At 52.1% G+C, this 26,218-nt stretch overlaps 1 protein-coding gene across 1 annotated transcript; it reads left to right on the top strand.

Moving 5' to 3' along the window:
* Positions 1-131: 131 nt before the first annotated feature.
* LOC136152471 (fatty-acid amide hydrolase 1) lies at positions 132-21,377 on the top strand. The gene is made up of 15 exons (XM_065913780.1): positions 132-518; positions 8,273-8,386; positions 10,014-10,148; positions 10,347-10,480; positions 10,563-10,769; positions 11,020-11,060; positions 11,282-11,406; positions 13,546-13,671; positions 14,190-14,287; positions 15,708-15,807; positions 16,061-16,101; positions 17,064-17,103; positions 17,598-17,706; positions 18,235-18,380; positions 18,600-21,377. The coding sequence occupies exons 1-15, from the start codon at positions 324-326 to the stop codon at positions 18,726-18,728; spliced, it is 1,740 nt and encodes a 579-aa protein (XP_065769852.1). The 5' UTR covers positions 132-323; the 3' UTR covers positions 18,729-21,377.
* Positions 21,378-26,218: the final 4,841 nt, after the last annotated feature.

Below are 26,218 nucleotides of genomic sequence, written 5' to 3'. Positions count from 1 at the left end.
AGACGCGGGTGCCGAACTGCTGCTAGGCTCGAGGTTCCGAGGGCGCCCACCGGAAGCAGGTGCTCCTCCCTCTCGGCACCGCCCAGAGCCTTAGAACTCGGAGAGCCGTCCCAGCGGAACCGCGACGCTTCACCTTGACCGTTGCGCTCCACCTGTCTCCAGCCGGCTGCCAGGCAACAGCGCTTGGCCCGGCGACTCTACAGCCCCTGCCTTCCCTCCTGCGCAGGCGGGCGCTGGATCCCGGGCTGATCCAGGCCGGGTTTTGCGGCGGAGTCCGCGAGCGCAGATTCCTTATCGGTTGCAGCGGTCGGCGGCGGGAGATCATGGTGCTGGAAGAACCATGGGCCGGGCTGTCCGGCGTCTCCGGGGCCGCCCTGGCCTGCTGCTTCGTGGCGGCGGCCTTGGCCCTGCGCTGGTCCAGTCGCCGGACAGCGCGGGCCTCGGCGGTCCGGGCGCGACGGAGGCAGAAAGCGGCCCTGGGCACCATGGACAAGGCGGCGCAGCGCTTCCGGCTCCAGGTGACAGCCGGGGCTGGAATCGGTGTGGAGGCGGAGGGGGAGGGGCAGCAGCGCTCTGAGCCGCCCCGGCGCGCGGAGGGGCGGGCGGCCGGCAGCTCAGGTGTGTGGGCAGCGCAGGTTTGTAACTTTCTGACACCCCTCTCGCCATCATGCATTCCGTACACTTTTCTGAGCCAGATGGGGCCTAGAGGCAGAATGGAAACGAAAGGGACAGGGCAGGTCGTCGAAGGCTGTCGCCTCACTGGGTCAAAGAGGAGCTTTCTGTGTGCCAGATAATCTCAAGATCATGGACTTACTGGACGCTTAAACTGCAAGATGAGAACCAATAGGATGCTTGGGTTTAGGACTTTGGAATCATAAAGTGATGGCCAAGGGGCTTCTGAGAGCTTACAGTTCAAATTCATTGAGGCTGCTCAGAGGGAGCTGGGGAGGGACTTGCTCAAGTCCACAGGGTGTTACCCACTGAGGTGGACTCCTGTCACCTGGCTGTGGAGTCGGATGGGTTATAAGTTCCTTTCATGGATAGGTTTAGTTCCAGCCCTTCCCTGGGTGACCTGTCAACAAGCTTCTTTCCCTCTGGATCAGCTCAGTGTGTGTATGGGGATGAGAGAAGCGGCCTGGAAGAGGAGGCTTTCCTCTAGGTATGACACACTGGACTCAGTTACAAGTCAAAATACCAAACTCAGTTCCTTTGTGCTGTGAGAGAGAAGACTTGCCCCAAGAGGTGTTGGATGGAATTCAGATGTGATAAGGTGGGAAGGCATTCCAGATGATGGGACAGGATGAGGCAGGAGCTAGAACTAGAACCCAGATGATGCCTGGTGGAACCATCCAGCCTCATTCCAGTGGAGAGGAGCAGGGAATAAAGATTAGGAAGGGAGAACTTTGGATGCGGGGCCCTGGGTGTGGCCTTGATTGCTTTGAGGTTTTAGCTGGATGTACTGGTATGAATTTACACCATACCATTCCTGGACCAGGAAAATGTCTTATTTGTTTATTTACTGAAATAAAAACATATCTGGTTTTAGCCCTCACTCACTGACCTGGCACACAATCAGTGAAAGTACACTATCAGTTTGTTTTTAGGGACTCAATCCAAACTGGCCACTTGCCCTATCTACTTGCGCAAAGCTTCATCACTGTCTGATCCTTCTTTTCTGGTTGAGCTCCCTGGTGCTCTGCTTAGGGATCCTTGCAGTGATGCCAGGCCCAGCCTAGAGAACCTTGGTTTCTCCAGAGACTCCAAGTCCTGTGCAACTAGTTAGCTGAGTTCTGCGGGCTCCAAGGAATGTGTGGGGGCAGCTGCAGGAATCTACCCACAGTTCCTGCCCACATGACTCTCCTGGTTGCAAGGAACCCACCAGCTGGCAGGGGTGTGGGGTAGTAGAAGGGTGGGTCTTCCCTCACTTCAGCTCCAAGCATCAGCATCTGGATCCAAGCATCCAGTTTCCTTCTGGAGCAACAGCCTTTCCTTATTTTTAAGAACCAACTCTTCCATGGTAGATTTGTTAAAAGAAATCAACCCTGAATATTCATTGGAAGGACTGATGCTGAAGCTGAAGCTCTGGTACTTTGGTCACCTGATGCAAAGAGCTGACTCACTGGAAAAAACTTTGATGCTGGGAAAGATTGAAGACAAAAGGAGAATGGGGGTGGGGAGCAGAGGATGAGATGGTTAGATGGCATCACGGACTCAACGGATATGAATTTAAGCAAACTCCAGGAGATAGTGAAGGACACAGGAACCTGGCATGCTGCAGTCTATGAGGTTGCGAGGAGCAGAACATGACTTAGTGACTGAACAACAACACAACAATAACTTCCAGGGCAGGTTTTGGCCTTGAAATACCAAAAGTTATTTAAACATCCTCTGTGGGTCAGAGCCTGGCCTCAGAACACCAAAACTTGGCTCTCACAGATAAGTAGGGAAATTCCCTTTTGGTTTTCTAGTGACTGGCAGAAGAAAGGGAGAACTAGTTCAGCAGTCTTGTTCTGAGCAGTCAGCACAGGGGGTGAAGTCTTGAAGACAATAGTTTTGGGATCAGTAGGAGGTGGGCAGTTTGTGTGCTTCGTTGCTTAGTCGTGTCCGACTTTTTTGACCCATGGTCTGTGTACCCACCAGAATCCCCTGTCCTTGGATTCTCCAGGCAAGAACACTGGAGTGGGTTACCATTTCCTCCTCCAGGGCATCTTCCCAACCCAGGGATCGAACCCACACAAACCCACATCTCCTGTGTCTCCTGCACTGCAGGCAGATTCTTAACCCATTGAGCCATTGGAGAAGGTGGGTGGTTTAGCTGAGCTCACACATGACCTTAGGGAGAAGCCCCTCCTCTATCCCATCCCTAAGGCCCTTTCTGCTTGGCTCTGGAGTTGCTGGGCGTTTTGAGGCTGTTTCAGCAGCCTTTCTTCTGGGGCTTTCTCAGCCCAGCCCTATACTGAGAAGGGGGCCTTGAGGTCAGGGGGGCCCTGGGTGAATACAGCAGCCTGTGGTACAGATCCTGCCTGATAGACTGCAGAGAAGTGAGTTGGGACCCAGATACTTCTTGTGTCCCAAAGTGCTGCTGGAGGAGGGGAGGTCCCAAGCGCCTCCTGAACTTCACAAAATTGTTCATCTCTTTCAGAACTCTAGAGCAACTTTAGAGTGAAGCATGCTTTTCATACGCTCTGTTGACCATGAGGCTTAATTTGTAACATGCATTTGCCCATTTGCTTCTACCTTACTCCCTGAATGAATTGTTTTATTTTTGACTGTGCTGGGTTGTTGTTGCTGCACGGGCTTTTCTCTAGTTGTGTGAGCTGGGGCCACTCTCTCCTTTCCGCATGCGGGCTTCTCATTGTTGTGCCTTCTCTTGTTGACAAACATGAGCTCTAGGGTGCATGGACTTCTATAGTTATGGTTCCTGGGCTATAGAGCATAGGCTCAGTAGTTGTGGCACATGGGCTTAGTTGCTCCATGGCATGTGGGATCTTCCCAGACCAGGGATTGAACCCTTTTCTCCTGCACTGGCAGGTGGATTCTTTACCACTGAGCCACCTGGAAAGCCCCCTAAGTAAGTTTTAATATCCTTTCTAGACTGATGTGAGGGACTGCCATTGATAGACCATGATGACTGGGAGAGCCATCCCACTTGCCCACACTTCAGTGCCTCTGCACCTCTGGTTTTAACCTGAACGCCCTTGCCGCACAGACCTTACAAGCCCCTTTGTCAAAATCCCACTGGATTACAAATGTCTCTCCCTTCAACTGGATCTGACCTGTAGTTCCATCTCCTGGCATCTCCAAGACCAACCAGAAGCTGATTTTAAAGCAATTCAGTAAATGAATGGAAGAATAGTATGGTTTTTGTTTCAGTCAATGTCAGTGGTCACATGATCGAATGGAATGTATATCTTGAAATAGAACAGAAGTGATTTAAAAAAATAATAACAATCAACCATGAATAAAATTAAAAAAAAAAACAACAACTCGAAGGACCATCTAGGGTATCTGAAATTAAGACAGTAGGTGGTTCAGGAGAAAAACAGGTTGAGGAGGGGCAGTGATTCAATGATAGCTGTAATATCCTATTCTTGGAAAAAAAGGCATACAGATGGCCACATGCTTGGTGAGATCTTATTTGTATACTTCCCTGCATTCTCCATATGCATTTTAATTTCCTCCATTTTCTTAGATTGGCCTCCTGGACATTCAGACTTACTCTGGTGTCTTGTGAAAGAGAAAATGTCTCAGCTGCCTGATAACTAGTTGAAGACTTAAAAATAGCTGTTAGCAACAGTGTCATCAACTGTCAACACAGAAAAGCAGAGGAAGGAATGAACATTTGTGCTGAGAACTGAGAGGAGCTCACTGACAGCTTCTAGCTGAGATGCACAGGACCTCTGTGGACACCCTGGGTGAGGTTGGAAATGGTGGTGATCAGGCTCCTGGTGATCATTACCCCAGTGTGGTGGGCTCTCTGGTGATTTTTACCTTCTTCCACAAATTGGTAGGCCGTTTTTCGTTTTTTACAATGAGCACATATTTATATAATCGGAAAAAAATCTTGCTATTTTCATTGTGAGGGGAGAAATGCAAGGCATAGGATAGTATGATCCCTCTGTCCAAAAATAGAATATATATAAACAACTATATACATTGTGGGTTTTTCACAAACTTTTCTTCACCTATGAGGTTTCATCAGAAACTGTTAACTATGACTTCCTTTTCAGAAGAGGGACTTGTCAGTGTGGTCCTAGAGGTGGGGGGAGTGTTTCCTTTCCATTTTGCATATCTTAAAAAAAGAAAGTCATCAGGGGTTGTCTGGGCTTCCCTAATGCCTCAGATTGTAAAGAATCTGCCTGCAATGCAGAGACCCAGATTCAGTCCCTGGGTTGGGAAGATCCCCTAGAGAAGAGCATGACTACCCATTTCAGTATTCTTGCCTGAAGAATCTATGGACAGAGGAGCCCTGGCAGGCTACAGTCCATGGGGTCACAAACAGTCAGACTTGACTGAAGCGATTTAGCACGCAGGAGTTATCTAGTATGTTGGGGGTAGATCATGGATCCGTTTTTTCTCCTTGTCTCTCCTTATATCATTAAAAAAGGAAAAAAGAAAAGAAAAAAATCCCAAGTAAGTGTTGTATCTCTAACAAATTTGGGGAAAGGGTAGAATATTCCTGATATTGAGACTGGGTTTCAAAGGCTGTGTGGTGGGTGTGTGTGATGGGTGTTCAGCTTTGGGCGTGAGGTGGGAGTGAGTGGGACTGTGTCACACTGAGGGGGCGCAGGGGGGTCTGACAGGACCTCAGCCTAGAAGCATCTTCTGGACCTTGTGGTGGGAGGCAACCTGAAGGGGACAGGCAAGGCGAGCTCGTTGTTGTGCTGTGTGGTCTGATGACAAAGCTTGGGCACAGAAGCCAGCTAGGTGGCCCCTGTGTGACCCAGTAGAGAAAGGATCGGCAGTGGCAAGGGTCTCAGTAGAGGAGACAGAGAGGTGGCCATTTTCCAGAGCTGCTTAGGGGTGTGGTGACTGGTTAGATGTGGCTGGAAGGAGGCGGAGTTGAGGATAGATGGCAGCGTCCTTCCTTGGTGAAGAGGAGCTGGTGGAAAGGAGATAGGAGGTGAGCTCAGGGGAAGGACACAGGAACAGAGGGGACAAAGGGAATAGCCTAGCGAGCGGGTCTGAGCTCAGTTGGGTCAGGCGAGGGATGATTTGGAGGCTGAAGGACGATCTAGAGGCCGTGTGATAGGTGTAGGGGCCTGGAGCGGAAGCCAAGAGAAGGCATGACTTCTCCCAGCACCAGAGAGGAAAGAGCAGGTGCCCAGAGGAGCCTCCGGGAGCCTTTGCCTCTCCCTGTGTCTGTCTCCTTTCTTGTGCTTCAGGTCGTAGCTGAAACGATGTCTCCGCCTGCCCCGCACATCTGAGTCTGTCCGCTGTTCTTTCTGGCACAGACTCTGTTTACTTCCTTTCTCACACGTATTGTGATCTGTCAAAATCATTTGTTAACTTTCTTTTTTTTTTTAATTTAAAAATGTATTTTATTTTAAAAAACTTTGGGTCTCCATTGAGGCACGCCAGCTTTCTCTTGTTGCGGTGTGTGGGCTTCTCTTGTTGTGGAGCATAGGCTCTAGGGGAGGGGTCCCCAGCCCCTACCAACCAGTAGCAGTCCATGGTGGGTTGGGAACCAGCTGCACAGCAGGAGGTGTGCTCTGGGGTAGGTGACCGAAACTTCATGTGCCACTCCCCATTGCTCGCGTTACTGAGGAACCCCCCCCACCCCCATACCTCCTTCCCACCCCTCCTGCCTGTGGAAAAATTGTCTTCCATGAAACCGGTCCCCGTGCCAAAAAGTTTGGGGACTGCTACTCCAGCGCACGCAGGCTCAGTCGTTGCCCTGCAGCATGTGGGGTCTTAGTTCCCCAACCAGGGATTGAACCTACATCCCCTGCACTGGAAGGCGGATTCTTAACCACTGGACCACTAGGGATGTCCCTTGTGTTATTAAAGTTTCTTTTCTTCTTTTTCAAATTCTTTTCTCAATTAATTTGTTTTCTTGAAGGTAAGCTCTAAAAGCAGGGACTTGTCTGTCTTGGCCATCTCTAAATTCATAGCCCTAACGTAGTGCTCGATACAGAGTAGGTGCTCAGAACATGTGTGTTGACTGGCTGAATGAGTGGATGACAGAAACAGCGTAGAGGAGGGAGGGAATCCCAGGAATGGGGTATGCCTGTGCCCAGGAGGAGTCTGAAGTCAGCCCTGTGAACGCCTCCATGAGACTCAAAGCAGAATGAAGAGTCAAGTGTTTGCTGTATTGGGCAACGAGGAAGTCCCTGGTGACTTTGGCAAGAGCAGAGGAGGGTAGAGATGAGATGTGGTGGCTGAACTCAGATGCTCTCCTGATTAGCCCAAAGCCCTTGAGGGGGAAGCCAGTGGGAGTCTGCAGGCAGGGGCTGATCCCAGAGACTCTGGAGGCCTCCGAGGCCTGGCAGTGGGTGTCTGACCAACGTCCCTCCTTCGGAGAGCTCTTCCCTGACCACCCTCTCTACCTGTGTGCTGCCCACTCAGTACATCCATGTTATTTTCTTTATTTCTGACTATCTAAAATTCTTATTTGTTTACTTATAAATGATCTCTGTGTGTTAGTTGCTCAGTCGTGTCCAACTCTTTGTAACCCTTTGGACTGTATCCCCCCAGGCTCTGTCCATGGGATTCTCCAGACAAGAATACTGTAGTGGGTTCCCATTTTCTTCTCCAGGGGATCTTCCTGACCCAGGGATTGAACCCGGGTCTCCTGCATTGCAGGCAGATTCTTTATCACTGAGCCACCAAATTATTTCCTCACTCCCAACTCTGCACCTTGTTCAAACTCCCCAAAGCCTGGAGGTGACTTTCTTGTTCACTTCTGTATCCCTATGTCTAGCATGGTCCTTGGTACAGAGTAGATGCCTAATATGTATGTATGGGATGAATGGAAAAAAACCTCTCTCTTGGATGTGGCTCTAACTTCAACCCCAGCCACCTAGGACAGGGTTTTCTTCTTTCTGCCCTCCCCTGCCAAAGGGTTGAGTAGTTAGGTGCAGGTGGACAGCCAGTGGGCAGCTTGTGCTGAATGGACAGAGAACTATAGTTTATCTCTAAGTCCTAATCAAGGCACTTCCCCTCTGTGAACCTCAGTTTTTTTAAGCTGTGCAATGGGAATGGTGGTAACATTTAATCCAAACACAGAGCACATCAACAAGGTGTGTGGCCACACTCAGCAACCACTGTGCTAAACTACTTCAGTCATGTCCAACTCTCTGCAACACTATGGACTGTAGCCCGCCAGGCTCCTTTGTCCATGGGATTCCCCAGACAAGAATACTGGAGTGGGTTGCCATACCCTTCTCTAGAGGATCTTCCCCACCCAAGGGCTGAGCCCTTGTCTCATACATCTCCTGCATTGGCAGGCGGGTTCTTTACCACTAGCGCCACCTGGGAAATTTTTTCGTAATGGTCTGATACTCAGCCTGGATGTGGCCTCTCCCTGGGCCCCCCTCGAGTGAGCTTCTGGAAGAGATAGATATGTACTGTCCACAGGTGGCAAGGGCCTGCCCAGGCTGGAGCACATTTGTGATGTCAGCTGCGGGTGGGCATGTCTGTTATGGGCTGGTATGTGACAGTGAGCACGTGCTTGGTAGTTGTTGAGACTTGGGGGCATGGGCCATAGGTGTCTGCTGCAGGCACATGGGGCCTGGGGGGAGTAGGGGATTGATCCAAGGTGTCTCCCCAGAACCCTGACCTGGACTCAGAGGCGCTGCTGGCCCTGCCCCTGCCTCAACTGGTACAGAAGTTACAAAATGGGGACCTGTCTCCCGAGGCTGTGCTCTTCACCTACATGGGAAAGGTAAGGCCAGGGAGTGACCCTGCTCCTTCCTCCTCTCTCTCTGCAAGGCTGTGGGAAAACCTGGCTGGAGGGCCATGGTGGGATCACAGTGCCAAGGGCTGCCAGGGAGAGAGGGAGGGAGCCAGAGCTGTGTGTGTGTATGAGAGAGAAGGCTCAGTGTATGTGCATGTGCTGGGGACACTGAGTATGTTGTCCTAGCTAGAAACCTGGCTTTTAGCCCAGACTTCCCTCCCCATTCCGCCCCCACCCCATCAGTCACTGAGTCTGGTCTGTTCCCTGTTAGAGCTCCCTCTAGACCATCCCCTTGTCTCCCCCACTACCCTGGTCTTCCACCAGTCTCCCTCCAGGACCAAGCACCAGCCTCCTGGCCGGCTGCCAGCTCAGCATTCCAGCGTCCTCTCTGGTCAAGGATTCCGGGCCTTGGGGCATCGACAGCTCAGCTGCTGGAGTTACCTGGCCCCAGAGCCTGCTGTGCTCTGGGTTCCCTTTTCCTGCAAGGCTCTTCTCCCTGCTCTTGCCCTGCACAGTGCAACAGGCTCCCCTGATGAGTCTTCAGAGAGAAGTCACGTCTTCCAGGAAGCTTCCCATAACCCTCCTCCCCTCCCAGTCTGGGTTAGGGTTTCCTCTTCAGCGTTCACTTACTAATAGCACATTACTCATCACATTGTAGGGCTTGCCTTGTCTTTCTCTTTCCCAAGGCACATGTGTGGGCTTTTGGTGGACAGAGTCTTATTTGTCTTTGTACCTTAGGGCCTAACACTATGTCTTTTATATGTTGATAGTAAGTGCTCGAGAAATGTGTTTGAAACGAAAAGAAGGAAGAAATTGTGCTTTGTGAGAATGACTTGTATGTGATATGATCTCTTAGAAGAGAGTACGTGGCAGTGACTCTGACCCCTAAGCAGGTGGACATGAGTGCCAGGGATGTGAGAGTGGTGTGAGGGGGACAGAGAGGGACTGTGGAGAAAGGACTGGACACCCCTGGGCTAGGTGCATTGAAAGGACACATTCTCAACAGATGGGGCTGCTTGTTTTGAATCCATGTCTCTGAAAAAGCTCCAGCTCTTCAGAGGGAGCATCCACAGAGAGCATTCTGGCTACAGATTGGCCTCCTCTTTTCCTGCCCTGGACAGCAGACAGATTTCACATACCTGAGTTGGCAGTAGGGCCACACTCATGATCTTATCAGCTGGTAATAGCCAGCCATTCCTCAGATTCAGGTCTTCTTGGGGAGGGGTGGAGGTTTCACCTGGGCAGGTGTGGACCAGGCCTGGGGCAGAGGAGAGTGCTGGGTGCCAGGAAGCAGAAGCCTGGGTCTAGCCCTGCTCTGCATTGACTCCTGGTGCGACTCAACACGGGGATCTAGCCTCACTGGGCACCGGTGTAGCTTGAAGGAGGAGGTGGGTGGGGTGGTCAGAGACAGCCTGGATAAAGCTGGGCCTCGTGTCCCCAGTGGGGCCAGTACTGGGCCTACTTAACCCTCTGTGCTCCTGGCTCTGGGTCATGTTAATGGTTACCCTGTCACTGGTGGTAGATTTGAAAAGGCCAATCTTACGCTATGTTGATTATACCACAGTTGAAAAAACAAAAGAAGCCAGCCTCGTATGTCCTTTTCTCCCTCCCCCAGGCCTGGGAAGTCAACAAAGGGACTAACTGTGTGACCAGCTACCTGGCAGACTGTGAGACTCAGCTGTGCAAGGCCCCAAGACAGGGCCTGCTCTATGGTGTCCCCGTGAGCCTCAAGGAATGCTTCAGCTACAAGGTGTGCCCTGCCCCAGTCCCTGCCAGCCAGCTCTGGGTCCTGGGTCACCCTCAGAGGAAGTCCTAGGTCCAAAGGCCTTGAGAGGGCACCACAGGTGTGTCCTGGCTTGGCCTGTGGAGTGGTAGTGGGAGCAGACCCTGTGTGTTGAAACCCCCCTGGCTCATCAACCATGTCCCTCTCACCCATCCTTCCTTCTAGGGCCAGGACTCGACACTGGGCTTGAGCCTGAACCAGGGGGTGCCAGCGGAGGGTGACTGTGTGGTGGTGCAGGTGCTGAAGTTGCAGGGTGCCTTGCCCTTCGTGCACACCAATGTCCCCCAGTCCATGCTCAGGTTGGGTCCCAGGGGTGCAGCGTGGGGGGCAGGGGCACTGGTACCAACATGACAGGGGCTGACCCCTTCCCGCTTCCTCCAGCTTTGACTGCAGTAACCCCCTCTTTGGCCCGACCGTGAACCCATGGAATTCTTCCAAGAGCCCAGGTGGCTCCTCAGGAGGCGAGGGGGCCCTCATTGCTGCTGGGGGCTCCCCACTGGGCTTAGGCACCGACATTGGAGGCAGCATCCGCTTTCCCTCAGCCTTCTGTGGCATCTGCGGCCTCAAACCCACAGGGAACCGCCTCAGGTAGGATGTAGGTGGCAAGTGGAGGGAGCCTCTGAGTCCTGCTGTGTGACCTTGGCTTAGCTTTCCACCTCTCCGGGCTCCAGGCAGGGATTCCCTGACTGGGGTTTTGCTAAGAGGTAGTGTTACAGCACCACCAGCCCCTGGTTCCTAGTTGCCAAAGTGGTGAGAGAGTTGAGGGCTGCTGACTGGATGTGGGGTCGGGCAGGGGGTGGCCATTTCCCATTTCCAACCTCTTGTGTTTCTTATCCAGCAAGAGTGGCCTGAAGGGCAGTGTCTATGGACAGGTAGCAGGTGAGGTCTGTGGTTCCCTCTGCGCCCTGGAGGAGGGGGGTCTGCACCTCTGCCCCTGCCTCTCCTTGGGGGAAGTGTTGGGCCCCCAGGTCACTCTAGGTCTGCATTCCTACCTCCTGTCTGCTCACACTCCAGGGCCCTGGCCCACCGCTTGCTTGGACCCAGCCCCGGAACCCCTCGGGGCTGGGTGATCTCTCTCTCTTCCCCTCCCTGCCCCACAGTACAGCTCGCGGTCGGCCCCATGGCCCGGGATGTGGAGAGCCTGGCACTGTGCCTGCGAGCGCTGCTGTGTGAGGACATGTTCCGCTTGGACCCCACTGTGCCCCCCTTGCCCTTCAGGGAAGAGGTGAGCAGGGGTGGGGGTGGGCATGGGGTTGGATTCAGGGCTCACTGGTGCTTCTGAGCCCTTGCAGGCAGGCCTGGGAGGCCCTGTCTCCTGAAAACCAGCCCCCGGGGGTCTAAGGCCAGCACTAGCACCTCTGCTGGTGGCACCGGGGTAAAGAATCCGCCTGCCAATGCAGGAGATGCAGGAGGCGTGGGGTCAGTCCCTGGGTCGGGAAGATTCCCTGGAGAAGGAAATGGCAACCCACTCCAGTATCCTTGCCAGGATAATCCTATGGACAGAGGAGTCTAGTGGGCTACAGTCCATGGGATTGCAGAGTCCAACACGACCTAGTGACTGAGCGCAGTAGCACCTCTGCAAACAGCCACCAGATGGTGCCCTTTCCTGCGTTTGGCAATCCCGAGCCTTTCAAATTGGCTGGCTGAGAGCTAGAGCCTTGGGGCTGTCGCTGTGGAACAGGAGGGACCTTGAGGCTAAGAACAGCTTGAGGGAGAACTCCCGAACCTCTTCCACGTTTGACAAGACAGTGAACAGGAGCCTTTCTTACAGCATTCATTTCTCTATCTCCAGCCTCCAGCAGAATGCTTGGCAAGGAGGCTGAGTGAATTAAGAACAGTTAAAAGCGGAGCGATCTCTCTCCCAGAGAAAACTGGGATCTGTGGGCAGGGATCTGTCAGATACTGGCTCACCCAAAATTTCACCAAACAGCCTGTAGATCAGATAAGACTGAGTGTATTACTGTCTGTGGTGAGGGAGGGCGCTGCCCACACAGAGCCTTAGTGGCATGGGGGAGGAGCACAAAGTTAGAATATTGATGTTGGTTTGTCTGCGGATATGTCAATGATAGCTCAGTTGGTAAAGAATCCGCCTGCAATGGAGGAGACCACGGTTCGATTCCTGGGTTAGGAAGATCTGCTGGAGAAGGCATAGGCTACCCACTCCAGTGTTCTTGGGTTTTCCTTGTGGCTCAGCTGGTAAAGAATCCGCTCGCAATACGGGAGATTGGGTTCGATCCCTGTGTTGGGAAGATCCCCTGGAGAAGGGAAAGGCTACCCACTCCAGTATTCTGGCCTGGAGAATTCCATGGACTGTATAGTGTATGGGGTCACAAAGAGTCGGACACGACTGAGTCACTTTCACTTTCATGTCAGTGTAGGGGGTTGGTTAGGATTGGGTCATAATGTAATTGGTTAGGACTGGTGGGTGCAGCGAAGTGAGGATTCTGAGGAGAGCAGTTCAAGGAGTCTTGGAGGATAAACTGTCGTTTGGTGATCCTATTGAAGAGCTGACGGGTCTTTTAAGAATGACTAATAAAGTTATCTGTACTTTACGGGCAACAGATTTCAGGAGTAGTCAAGTTAGAGATGTGAGCAGTGGTAGAGTGTGTGCTTAGTCACTCAATCGTGTCCGACTCTGCAGCCCCATGGACTGTAGCTCTTGGTGGCTCCTCCGTCCATGGGGATTCTCCAGGCAAGAATACTGGAGTGGGTTGCCATGCCCTCCTCCAGGAGTGGTGTAGTAAAACCATGTTAATGTAGATTGTGTAAGCTGTGTGATGTAAGTGCCGTTTCTCAGCGGTCTGGTGTTACTCGCTACAGACCTCTTGCCTGGGAAATGATGAAGACCCCTGGGCAGCAGGAGATCTGGGCTGGGGCGAGGGAGGGCAAGCTCCCATTCCTCAACTGAGGAGATGTTCTAACTCTACCCAAGGGCCCCTTCCCGAGAGGGAGGAGAGGCAATGAGGCCCCTGTCCCAAGGTCTGGAGCAATCTATTATGGGAGCCAGGACTTGCATTCTCAAAACAGGCTGTGGACGCCTGGGTTTCTGCCCTGATGTTGCCACTCTGCCCTGACGAGTGGGAGGGCATTTCTCCCTCCTAGGAGATAGGCCTATCTCCCTGTCTAGACCTGAAGCCTGTGGAATCTTCCTTCTTGCTCTGTCCACCTGCGGAGTCACTGGGAAGGTGTTTTGTGAAGGGGTCAGACACAACAGGGGCTGGCCTCCCTGGCGGTCAGTTTTCGGGGGATCTAGGCAGCAGCCTCAAAGCTGTGTCTGGGGCTGAGTAGTGGCTCTGAACTCTGGGAGCCCTGCTTTGGGCCACCCTCTCCTGACCTAACTCTGACTCATGCGTGCTGCCCCCAGATCTACAGGAGCTCTCAGCCCCTGCGTATAGGGTATTATGAGACCGACAACTATACCATGCCCACGCCGGCCATGAAGCGGGCCCTGCTGGAGACCAAGCAGAGACTCGAGGTTGCTGGCCACACGGTATGCTAGGGGAGGGGGAAACCCACAGGTCCTGGCATTGCCTCTCCTTCAGGGAAGCCTTCTAGGTATCCATGGCTGCCACCCATCCCTGGCACCCTTGCTCCCTGATTGTTCTGAGAGTGGAGTCGCAAATTCGACCCCTGGGGGACCGGTTAAAAGGGGCTGATCAGAAGTATTGGGGTACATGCTTGATGGTGACCTCACCTCTGAGCTGGGATGTGGGAGCTGCATGGAGTGGTCCTTCCTCGTCAACGACAAAGAGTGGTGCACAGCTTACCAGGAGTTCTCAAGGCACTGAGATGGCAGGCTTGGGGCCACTCACCTGAGACAGCTTATATGTGGTTCCAGACTCCTCTCAGGATACACATCTTACGGGGAGTTATCATGGGCCAACAAGGGTGCCTTTGTGGCTCCAGTGAGGGCACCGTGAGGGTTGAGGGCTGCCTGGACAGTGTGTTTTGGGGGATGGGACCCAAGGGTTTCTAGGTCTGGAACCTTACATGCCTCCATCTCTGCAGCTGGTTCCCTTCCTGCCGAGCAACATACCCCAAGCTCTGGAGATCCTAGGCATTGGTGGGCTGTTCAGTGATGGTGGCACGACCTTCCTACAGAACTTGTGAGTGACTGGGTTTGGGGGTGGGTGGTGGGATCAGGACATGGGGAGATACAGGGAGAGCATCTGAGTGCTGTGTTCCTCCCTGGGACAGGCCACTGGGGAAGATGGAGGACAGGCCTCGGCAGAACCTGAAGATGGCCTGGAGCTTTCTGGGCAGGGACCTTACCACCCCTCCCGCTTCAAGCTGAGCCTAGAACTGCCTTGTCAGGGAGACTTTGGAAAGGTGCCAGTGTGCGGAGAGGCAGTATTGAGCAGCCCTGGCCTGGCCCTGGGCTGAGTTGTGCAGGAAGTCGCCTATCTATTGGGGAAGGATTGAGAAACAAGGGTGGAGTCAAGCAGGAGGGCAGAGGCATAGACCTGCCATTATTCCACACTCCTCGGATTCGTGCCACATCTTCCGCCTTTCAGCAGGATCTGTTTTCTTGTCTGAAAAGTCAGAAGATTGGACCACACCTGCTTTATGGGGCTTTGTAGAGCTCATATTTGAGAAGCTGGTCCCACGGGGATGTTTTCAGTTCTAAAGGCTGTTGGGGGCAGGGCAGGTCTTTGAAGTTGCCTCCTGGGGACATGCCCAAATTGAATGGACTTCTGCCAGTAGCCAAGTATGGTCTGGGAGGCTGCCCATACTCCTGCCTGCAATGCAGGAGACTCCGGTTCAATTTCTGGGTCAGGAAGATCCACTGTAGAAGGGATACCTCCTTCAGTATTCTTGGGCTTCTCTGGTGGCTCAACTGGTAAAGAATCCACCTGCAATGCTGGAGACCTGGGTTTGATCCCTGGGTTGAGAAGATCCCTTGGAGAACGGAACGGCTACCCACTCCAGTATTCTGGCTTGGAGAGTTCCATGGACTATTCCATGGGGTTACAAAGAGTTGGACATGACTGAGCAACTTTCACTTCAGTGGAAAGGGCCACCCCTCAGTTTGGCCCTAGGGGTGAGGCTCCAGGATCAGTTGCCTGAGACCTTTCCCTGAGATCGAGAGCAGAGATAGCTTCAGAGGCAAGGATTACTGCACCTACTCGGGATTACTGCACCTACTCGGGATTACACCACTCGTGCCTCCAGACTGGCATCAGCATCTGTGGGGAGATGCCCTAGGCAGTATCTTTTGGCCAGGGAGATGCTGCCCACAGTTCTTATTGCTTCAAGCTGAGTTTGCAATGGAAGGAGACAGGGAGCCCTGCCTTGGGGAGCTCCAGTGGATATGGGTGGAGCTCAAGCATCTCAAAGGGTCTGCAGACACATGTCACCTATTGGAAAGGAGAGGCTGGGATGAAGGGGCTGGAGGCTGCGGTTACTGGAGTCTGGTGAGGAGGGAGGTAGAGTTACTGAGTGGAGACTGGGGGATGCCGCAGGTGGGGGTGAGCCAGGAGGGACGCTTTGGGTGGATGCACCTGGACCGGACCCTTTGTCTCCCAGCAAAGGTGATTTCGTGGATCCCTGCTTGGGGGACTTGATCTCAATTCTGAGGCTGCCCGGATGGCTTAAAGGACTGCTGGCTTTCATGATGAAGCCTCTGGTGAGGACACAAGGAGTGGAAGGGTGGGCGCCAACTGGGCTCTTTCCCACTTCCCTTAGCCTCCTCTTCTTCTCAGCCCCCACCCTATCTCTTTTCCTCCCCTCATGCTCTTCCATCTTCAGCCAACCTGCGTGCTGAGAGGAGTGCTGACCTGGGGCCTGCGGGGAAGGACAGAGGGAGGAGGCCTAGGTAGCCTGAAGATTATTGCCACACCCGGCCTAAACAGTCACTGACACTGTCTGTTCTTTTGCAGCTCCCAAGGTTATCAGCCTCTCTCAACAGTATGAAGTCTCGGTAAGAGTTTTTCCCATGCCCAGATGCCTACATGCCTGTTCCCCTGACCTGGGTCCAAGTGCTCTCTAATGGGAAATGATGAGAGAAGTAGCTTCTGAGGCTGGAAGTGGTCTAGGCAGGGTGGCAACCTCAGTGGCCTTGGTTGGGGTGGGGGGCAATCTTGAAAATGTCTTAGGAAGATACAGGAGAGGCTGGAGAGTAAGGACCTGAGGGAGAGCAGGGTTGGGAGAGGATGAAGAGGAGGAGATTGCCCTGCCTGGATATGGGTGGAAAGGCACAGAAAGGAGCTAGTGGGTGGCAAGGAGCGGGGGATACTGGGGACCCATGAGAAGTGCTGGTCGTAGAGACCGAACTGCACTGTGCCTGCTCCTGCCTGCCCCTCGGGGCCTCAAGGCAGAAAAGATGGGAGTAAATTGCCTGATTCTCAGGCCCTTACAACTTGTGGACTTCCCTTCTTTTTTATGTGTGTGTGCTAAGTCGCTTCAATTGTGTCCAGCTCTTTGTGACTCAATGGACACTGGAGCCCGCCAGGCTCCTCTGTCCAAGGGATTCTCCAGGCAAGAATACTGGAGTGGGTTGCCATACCCTCCTCCAGGGGATCTTCCCCACCCAGCGACTGAACCTGTGTCTCCTGTGGCTCATGCATTGCAGGTGGCTTCTTTGCCGCTGAGCCACGGGGGAAGCCCATTCCTTTTCTCATCACCAGGCATTGAGGACCTCAGGCGGCTCTGTGTCCTAAGAGTAGCTGGGGGTCTGGCCTAAGTCCCTCTTGGGGACTCCATGGGATATGAATTTTAGGGTTTAGAACTTCTGCCCTGCACTGCTTTCCTCTCAGAGTGCCCTGGAATTGAGAAGGGTCTGAGGAGGAAGGAGATCTGGGAGGTTTTGAGAGTAGGGGCCTGATGTTGCTAATCCTCATGGCTGTGATCGTCATGGTCGGTGACTCCACTCCCTCTGTCCAGGTCAGCTGGAAAGCTCTGGGAACTGCATCATGAGATTGAGGTGAGGCCAGAGCCCCGGTCTAGAGTAGGGCGGGTGGGGGTGGGGTCAGACAGGGCATATGCCTTGGGGTCTCTTGGGCACTGGTCCCTCTGCTCCTCTGGAGTGGCCCATCATCCCCCGCTCCTACTCCCTGGATTGGGCCGTTTGGGGCCTGCTCTGTGACCCTCACTTGCCTGGAGGCCCGTACTAAGGGCCTGGGTCGGCCTGGGTGGGACTCCTGCCCTGAACACCTCTTCCCCACTCTGGTGCTGCCTGTAACCAGCACTCTGTGGCCCTGGCCTGGCAGGAAGAGCGGTCTCTGTGGTTCCGTGGAGCATTTGATGCCCCCTGAAAGCATCCCTGTCTGAATATCCTGAGGTCCTCCATCCTATCGTGGTTCAGTTGGATTTGGGGCAGGCATGGGGCCAGTCACCCCGCCTCAGTGCCTGTGCTGCAGAGTCCATGTAATGGGCTGGGTCTGAGGGCTTCGCTGGGTGTTCGGGTGTCCTCTGCAGGTATACCGGCACTCCGTGATGGCCCAGTGGAGAGCCCTGGAACTGGATGTGCTGCTCACCCCCATGGTGGGCCCTGCTCTAGACCTGAACAGCCCAGGCAAGGCCAAAGGTGAGGCTGGCAGCCCCATCACATCCCTCTCACCTGTCTCTTCTCTTCTGAGTTCCGCCCTGTGCCTGGTGGGGTTGCTGGAAAGTAGAAGGGGAGGAGCCCTGGGAGAGGACTCCACCCCCGATAGGCTCGCAGTCTGGTTGGCTGGAGAGATGGGAGTCAGGTGGTATGCCTTGGGAGGGAATGAGCTCCTCGTCCTCAGCGATATTCAAGTTGGAGGTCTTGTTACAGAGTCTATGGTTTTTGCGAGGTGGTGTTTGAAGTCCAGGTGGGATTTAGATAAACCAAGAAAACAGCAATGAAGCTGCAGGGGTAGAGGCATAGGGCGAGCATCAGCGGGCTCTCCAGCCTGCCCTGAATCCAGGTTCCTGGGCTTTGTCACTCAACTCAAGTCTCAGTCCTAGGAGAGAACCCCTCCCTGCTGGTGGAGGCCAGTGCTCTCTCTCAGGGTGGAAGATGGGGGCTCGGAGTGGACAGTCGTCACAGAAGGTTGGCTGACCTGCTTCAGCCCCTTGTGCTGTGTCTCAGGGGCCCTCAGCTATACTCTGCTCTACAACTGCCTGGACTTCCCTGCGGGGGTGATACCCGTCACCACGGTGACTGCCGAGGACGAGGCCCAGATGCAGCTTTACAAGGGCTACTTTGGCGATATCTGGGACAAGATACTGCAGAAGGTGAGTCCCTTCCCCTTGTCTCCCCACCGGGACCCCTTCCTCTAGTGGAGAGGACAGTATAAACAGGGGCAGGCCTTGTCGGCCTTTCTTAATGCAGGACCCCTAGAGACTGCGGGCGGTCCCTGCTGTGCTGCCCCTCCTTCCCAGCTGGGGTGCTTCCCGGGCCCAGGTGGGGCCCTGCCTGGACACCTCGGGTCCTAACCCCTGTGTCCCCTGCAGGCTATGAGGAAGAGCGTGGGGCTGCCCGTGGCTGTGCAGTGCGTGGCTCTGCCCTGGCAGGAAGAGCTATGTCTGCGGTTCATGCGGGAGGTGGAGCAACTGATGAACCCAGACAAGCAGCTATCCTGACTGCGGCCTACCCAGCCCTGGAGGACCTGAGACCTGCCTGGAGCTGCATCCAGCCTAGTCAGGGCACAGCTGCCGCCCCGCGAGGAATGTTCAGCCTGGGCTGAGGCTTCTGAGTCCCTCCCCTGTCGCCCTCTACAAGAAGCCCAGACCTACTGAATTTGGACCTCACTTCCTTCCCAGGTCTGCTCTCTGTCCTGACCACCCTCCTCACTGTGGCAGCCAGTGGGCATGACATGATGACTAACAGTCAAGAACTGGTGTCTGGCGTGTGTGCTTTCTGGCGGTCACTGTTAGGGCCCCCGGGGTTGGACACCCGCCCTTCTAGAACCTGACTTTAGCCACGTCTGTCTCCTGCTCCCAAACCTCCTCTAGTTCCCATCACTCACAGCATGGACACAGGTTTTTCGGGGTGGCTCTTGCAGCGCCAGCTCTTCACCCTCACCAACTGCCTCCCGTCTCCGCCTCCCAACCCTCAGACCAAGCCCTACTTCATTAGACATTGTCTTCTCTCTTCTCCCTCTGCTGAGGAGGCCCTTTCTGCTCCTCTACCATTAAATCCTTTGAGGCCCAGCTCAGATCCCTCTTTCTCCCTCTGAGCCCTGGAACAGGGGGGCTGTTTCTGTCCAGTCAGCCCTGGGTGGTGGGCATCTGCAGGTGGGTCGCCTCAGCACACGGGCTCTCCTTGATGAAGGGGCGCTGTTTCTACATCTTCGTCCTCAGCGGCCGGCACAGGGCTGGGCACAGGGCAGCAGGGAGTCTGGGATGCTGTGTGGGGAGCGAAGCCCACAGGCCTGGGGAGGCAAGCCTGAGGCAAGCCCAAGACAAGGCGATCTGGCAGAGAGTGCTTGCAGGACCAGTCAAGGACTGGATGTTCTGGGAAGGCTTCCCGAAGGAGGAGAACCTGTGTTGTGTAGAGACGGTTCCCAGAGGCTGAGGGAGGGGATGAGGACATCCCAGGGAGAGGGAAAAATATGCCTGAAAACTAGGACGAGTTTGGTATATGGAAGCATTGTGTGGGCCCAGGAGGAGCAGCAGAGAGGTGTAGGTGGGGGTCAGATGAAGGGAGTTTGGGGGATCAGTTCAGGAACTTGAATCCAGTCTCTAGGGCAATGAGGTGCTCTTGAAAGATCACCCAGGTGTGCTGAGGAGAGTAGACTGGAGTGGCAGAGCCTGGAGGGGGTAACCAGGCTGTTCCATGATCCTAGTGTGAGGAAGGGCCTGGGGCCTGAGCTAGGGTGGCGTTTTGGGGTGGAAGTGAGCTGTTTGGGCCTGTGTTGCTTGGTGGGCAGCAGGTAGCTCATCTGGGCCACTCTGGGGGCTGCTTGGGCCCACAAGCAGAGCTTCCTCGTGCCTCCCTGGCTCCAGCCCTAACTTGCCTTCTTGCTGTCAAAGATGTGTCTGGCCTGAGCCCTCGGGCAGGGTGGGCCCCTGGCTCCCACCTGACCCACATCAGATTCTTTCCAGGACAACTGCTTTCCCAAGGCTTCCTTCTCTGCCCAGATTTTCCTGCTTCTCCAGAGGTGTCTTCCCCTCCACATCATGTGCCCGGTGGCACCTGTCCTTTCTGTCAGTAGTAACCCGGCCTCGGTGGGGCAAGTCTCAGGGCAGACATGAGCCTCCCTGGGAGCTGACTAGAGGGCCTAATCCACAGAGACACCTAGGTTGGGATGACCAAGAAGCTGCTGCACTTTGCTCTGATTTCTCATAACTGCTATTGTCATTTTGGCTCATATGTTTCCATGGAATCACTCAGCATCTGCCTCAGCTTCCTGCCCCATTTCACTCTTTGGTTAAGATAGCCTTGTGCTTTCAGATCTCACTTCCATTCTTTCTAATCAATAATTCCAGTCAATAACTGGGTTAAGGATTCCCCGCTTTAATCCCAGCATGGCCATGCCCAGACCTGTTCTTAGTGGTGCTGAAGCTCCTCCAAGCCTGTCTGTCATCTCTGAGAGGCTCTGGGGTCTGTGTGGGTGGCAGATTTTGGCACAAGCATGTTGGCTCGATCATGATCAGGGATGAGGGAAAGGTTAGACGATGGGGCCAAGTGCTGCCAAGGGCAGGGGAGGTGGTCAGTGAGGAAACAAGTGCCCACTGCATTCCACTCCCACAGCTACACTCTGGTCCAAGCCTCCTGCCCCTCACCTGGACACCAATAACCAAACTGGGGTCCCTGCTTCCTTCCCCACCTGTCCAACCAGTCCGTTTTCCATACAGCAGCCAGAGTGATCACATAAAAGTGTATATCAGATTGAGTCACCTCTCTCCCTAAGACCTTGCAATGGCTTCCCAATCAAACGAGACAAAAATCTGGCCTCCTCAAATCCTTTGAGGTCCCACATGACATGGCCCTTGCCCACCTCCCTTGCCTCATCTTGGATGTCTCTTCCTCTCATTCCCTGTGCTCTAGTCACATGAGCACCTTATGGTCTCTCGATCATCTCAAGCTGGTCCCCACTCCAGAGCCTTTGTGTTAGCTGTCACTGCTTGGAACACTTGACATCAATATCACCCTCCCTGATCACCTACTTGGAAAACAGCTTTTTCTGACATCTCCTAACATGCCACCCCTTAGACTTAATACCATTGTCACTAGGATCATTTGGGGTTTTTTTTGTGTGTGTGTGTCTCCACTCAAATAAACTTCCTGAGAACTGTACTTTGTCATGCTCATCACAGTACTCAGCGTGTGGAATGGTGCCTATAAGGTGTTTAGTTAATTCAGTTAACACCAAGTGAGCATCTACTAGGGACCAGGAGCTGTATTGGATGCTGGGACTGCAGTGATAAATGCAGCAGACTAGGATTTTTTCTTCTCAGAGCTGCATTCTGGAGCATATTTGTTGAATGAAAGGAGGCAGGCAGGTGTGCTATTAAAGACCTACATCTTTAGTGTGCATGCTCAGTCTCTTCAGTCATATCTGACTCTTTGCGACCCTATGGACTGTAGCCTGCTAGACTCCTCTGTCCATTGGGATTCTCCAGGCAAGAATTCTGGAGTGGGTTGCTGTACTCTCCTCCACATCAGTTCAGTTCAGTTCAGTTGCTCAGACCCCATGAATCACAGCACACCAGGCCTCCCTGTCCATCACCAACTCCCGGAGTTTACTCAAACTCATGTCCATCAAGTCAGTGATGCCATCCAACCATCTCATCCTCTGTTGTCCCCTTCTCCTCCTGCCCCCAATCCCTCCCAGCATCAGGGTCTTTTCCAATGAGTCAACACTTCGCATGAGGTGGCCAAAGTATTGGAGTTTCAGTTTCAGCATCAGTCCTTCCAATGAACACCCTAGACTGATCTCCTTTAGGATGGACTGGTTGGATCTCCTTGCAGTCCAAGGGACTCTCAAGAGTCTTCTCCAACTTAATACTTGGAGCGATAAGATGATTTTAATCAGGGCAAGTGAGAAGAACATTCTGAATATGAGTCAACTAATATCTAGGCCCTTCATAGTCATCATGTCATTTTATCCTACTAACCTTGTTGTGTGTATTTGTGTTCTCACTGCAGAAAGGCCCCACAGCTAGAAGCACATAGTTTCTGTATGTAGGAAACCTGGAACGACCCACCAACGCTGGTTGGGACATTCAGGACTTGATGAGACTTGATTATGTGGCCATCTCTCATGCCCAGGTTTTCTGGTCAGGACAACCCCAGGGCTCTTTCCTTGGCTCTGATTTGACTAAGTACCTACTGGTGACTTGGATCAGGCCACATAATACAAGTCTCATCAAGCCCTGAACACCCCAACCTGCCTTTGTGGGTCCACCCAGTTTTCTACATATAGAAATGAGGTGGGGAATTAGAATCAATATTTGATTTGTTCTATACCTGATGTCCCAAGATGCGGAGGCCCAGAGGAGTGACAGCATAATCCAATCACGGCCTCTTCCTGTCTGACCACCAGTCTTGTGGCCTCAAGGCTCTCTAAGTCACGTGACTACTGCCTGGTCTCAGCCTTTCCTCTACTCCCTAGTCCACTGCAAGAGCTTCTTGCCTGGCCTCTCCACTCCAGACTGGTCATCTCCAACTCTCTCCAACTGGCATTTGAGTTGTTGTTATTGTTGTTCAGTTGGTCAGTCGTATCTGACTCTGTGACCCCATGGACTGTAGCACGTCAGACTGTCTTTCATTATCTCCCGGAGTTTGCTCAAACTCATGTCCATTGAGTTGATGATGCCATCCAACCATCTCCTCTTCTGTTGCTCCCTTCTCTTGCCCTCAATCCTTACCCATGTCAGAGTCTTTTCCAATGAGTTGGCTCTTCCCATCAGGTGACCAAAGGATTATAGCTTCAGCTTCAGCATCAGTCCTTTCAATGAGTATTCAGGGTTGATTTCCTTTAAGATTGACTGATTTGACCTCCTTGCTGTACAAGGGACCCTCAAGAGTCTTTGGCAACACCACACTTCTAAAGCATCAGTTCTTCAATGCACAACCTTCTTCTTCTTTTTTTTAATTTATTTTTTAATTTTTTTATTTTTCAGTGGGTTTTGTCATACATTAATATGAATCAGCCATAGAGTTACACGTATTCCCCATCCCGGTCCCCCATCCCACCTCCCTCTCCACCTGATTTCTCTGGGTCTTCCCAGACCACCAGGCCCGAGCACTTGACTCATGCCTCCCACCTGGGCTGGTGGTCTGTTTCACCATAGAAAATATACATGCTGTTCTTTCAAAACATCCCACCCTCACCTTCTCCCACAGAGTTCAAAAGTCTGTTCTGTACTTCTGCATCTCTTCTTCTGCCCTGCATATAGGGCCATCATTACTATCTTTCTAAATTCCGTATATATGTGTTAGTATACTGTAATGTTCTTTATCTTTCTGGCTTACTTCACTCTGTATAATGGGCTCCAGTTTCATCCATCTCATTAGAACTGATTCAAATGAATTCTTTTTAATGGCTGAGTAATATTCCATGGTGTATATGTACCACAGCTTCCTTATCCATTCATCTGCTGATGGGCATCTAGGTTGCTTCCATGTCCTGGCTATTATAAACAGTGCTGCGATGAACATTGGGGTGCACGTGTCTCTTTCAGATCTGGATTCCTCAGTGTGTATGCCCAGAAGTGGGATTGCTGGGTCATATGGCAGTTCTATTTCCAGTTTTTTAAGAAATCTCCACACTGTTCTCCATAGTGGCTGTACTAGTTTGCATTCCCACCAACAGTGTAAGAGGGTTCCCTTTTCTCCACACCCTCTCCAGCATTTATTGCTTGTAGACTTTTGGATAGCAGCCATCCTGACTGGCGTGTAATGGTACCTCATTGTGGTTTTGATTTGCATTTCTCTGATAATGAGTGATGAATGCTCAACCTTCTTTATAGTCCAATTCTCACATCCATATATGACTACTGGAAAAACCATAGCTTTGACTATATGGACCTTTGTTGGCAAAGTGATGTTTCTGCTTTTTAATATGCTGTCTAGGTTTGTCATAGCTTTTCTTTCAAGGAGCAAATGTCTTTTAATATCATGGCTGAAGTCACTGTCCAGTCATTTTGGAGCCCAAGAAAATAAAGTCTCTTACTGTTTCCATTTTTTGCCTATCTATTTACCGTGAAGTGATGGGACCAGATGCAATGATCTTAATTTTTTGAATGTTGAGTTTCAAGCCAGATTTTTCACTCTCCTCTTTCACTTTCATCAAGAGGTTCTTCAGTTCCTCTTCACTTTCTGCCATAAGGGTGGTGTCATCTGCCTGTCTGAGGTTGTTGATATTTTCCTCAACAATCCTGATTCCAGCTTGGGATTCATCCAGCCCAGCATTTTGTATGATGTACTCTGCATATAAGTTAAATAAGCAAGGTGACAATATAAAGCCTTGACATACTTCTTTCCCAATTTTGAACCAGTAAGTTGTTTCATGTCTGGTTCTAACTGTTGCTTATTGACCTGAATACAGGTTTCTCAGAGTGCAGGTAAGGTGGTCTTACCTATTCTCTTTAAGAATTTTCCACAGTTTGTTGTGATCCACACAGTCAAAGGCCTTAGTGTAGTCAATGAAGCAGAAGTAGATGTTTTTTTGGGAATTCTCTTGCTTTTTCTACGATCCATTGGATGTTGGCAATTTGATCTCTGGTTCCTCTTCCTTTTCTAAATCCAGCTTGTACATCTGGAAGTCCTTGGTTCACATACTGTTGAAGTCTAACTTGAAATATTTTGAACATTACCTTGCTAGCATGTGAAATGAGTGCAATTGTGTGGTAGTTTGACTCTTCTTTGGATTTGCCCTTCTTTGGGATTGGAATGAAAACTGACCTTTTCCAGTCCTCTAGCCAGGACTCGAATGGCAGTTGAGTGACCTTTCTAAAAGCAAATCTTATCATGCCTAAGAGCTTGTACTCAGTCCAGACTCCTGACTCTGACCCACAAGGCCATGCTTCACCTGACCGTGCAGCTGACCAATCTGGATTCCTCCCCTTCCTTGGGACCCTCAGGCAGTTCTTGGGATACTGTATACCTCCCATTTCCAAGCCCTTTGCTCACTGTACTTGCTCTGCCTGGAATTCATTTTTCTACCTAAGGAGCTCCTTGCCCCACCAATTCAAGGTAAGGGTGGCCATCCTCTTACAACTTTCAGGTTGTATTGAAAGGGCTTCCTGGTGCTTCTGTTCATGCCTAAAAGCATGAAAACAGGGTTCTGCATCTTAATAATAGAATTCAGCATCAATTAGGCTGTGGAGTTGATAATCCATTATCTCATCGGAAAAAATGGACACTATTGCTTCCATCTTGTAGATAAGAAAACTGCAATTCAGAAAGGGTTACTGACAGGGACTTCACTGACGACCCAATGGTTAAGATACAGTGCTTCCAAGGCAGGCTGCATGAGTTCAATCCTTGGTCAGAGCTAAGATCCCACACACTGGGTAGATCAGCCAGTTTGCTAAAGGTCAGAGACTTGAGCAGAGAAAACTTGAATCTACATACCCAACTCTAAACTTAGTGTACATGCTTTGTTTGCACAATCACCCCAAGAACATACAGTAAACCCTCTCTGAGAGCCAAGTTCTGTGCTAAGTGACCACAACCCTGGAGACAGAAGCCATGTCCGGGCACTGTGCTCCTCTGCTGGTATCTGGTAACAGGTGTTTACAGAAGGGTTTCAGTATTGTACCTCCCACTTGTCCCTAAGAGGCACCATCTTGTAGGGTTATCCCAGAACCCCAGCTCACTGAGAGCCTTTGGGATCCTGGCTCTGTTGTTCACACTTTCTGTTCAGCCTCCCAGCTTTGTCTATCCACAAATCTGAACACTGAACTTCTCCAACCTCATTCAAGTTACCAATAAATAATCAATCAGATTAGAGCCAAAGAAAGAACCTTTGTACCCCAGATAACCTGGGCATAAAAGACAGCCACATAATCAAGTCTCATCATGTCCTGAACGTCCTGTCCAGCCTTGGCGGGTCTTCCCAGTTTCCCCACATGTAGATTGGGAGTGGTGGTACTGTCTGTATGTGGCATCTGATGGCACA

The sequence above is a fragment of the Muntiacus reevesi genome, chromosome 1, assembly GCF_963930625.1.
Source record: "Muntiacus reevesi chromosome 1, mMunRee1.1, whole genome shotgun sequence".
NCBI lineage: Eukaryota > Metazoa > Chordata > Mammalia > Artiodactyla > Cervidae > Muntiacus > Muntiacus reevesi.
The sequence above is the reverse complement of the archived record's forward strand: the minus strand, read 5'-3'. Positions and strand labels throughout refer to the sequence as shown.

What these genes read in the sequence shown, in the direction of transcription:
- LOC136152471 (XM_065913780.1), top strand. Translation starts at nt 324, where the DNA reads ATGGTGCTGGAAGAACCATGGGCCGGGCTGTCCGGCGTCTCCGGGGCC. An exon ending in CGCAGCGCTTCCGGCTCCAG is followed by an intron (nt 519 to 8,272) that starts GTGACAGCCGGG and finishes GTGTCTCCCCAG; the next exon opens with AACCCTGACCTGGACTCAGA. An exon ending in TCTTCACCTACATGGGAAAG is followed by an intron (nt 8,387 to 10,013) that starts GTAAGGCCAGGG and finishes TCCCTCCCCCAG; the next exon opens with GCCTGGGAAGTCAACAAAGG.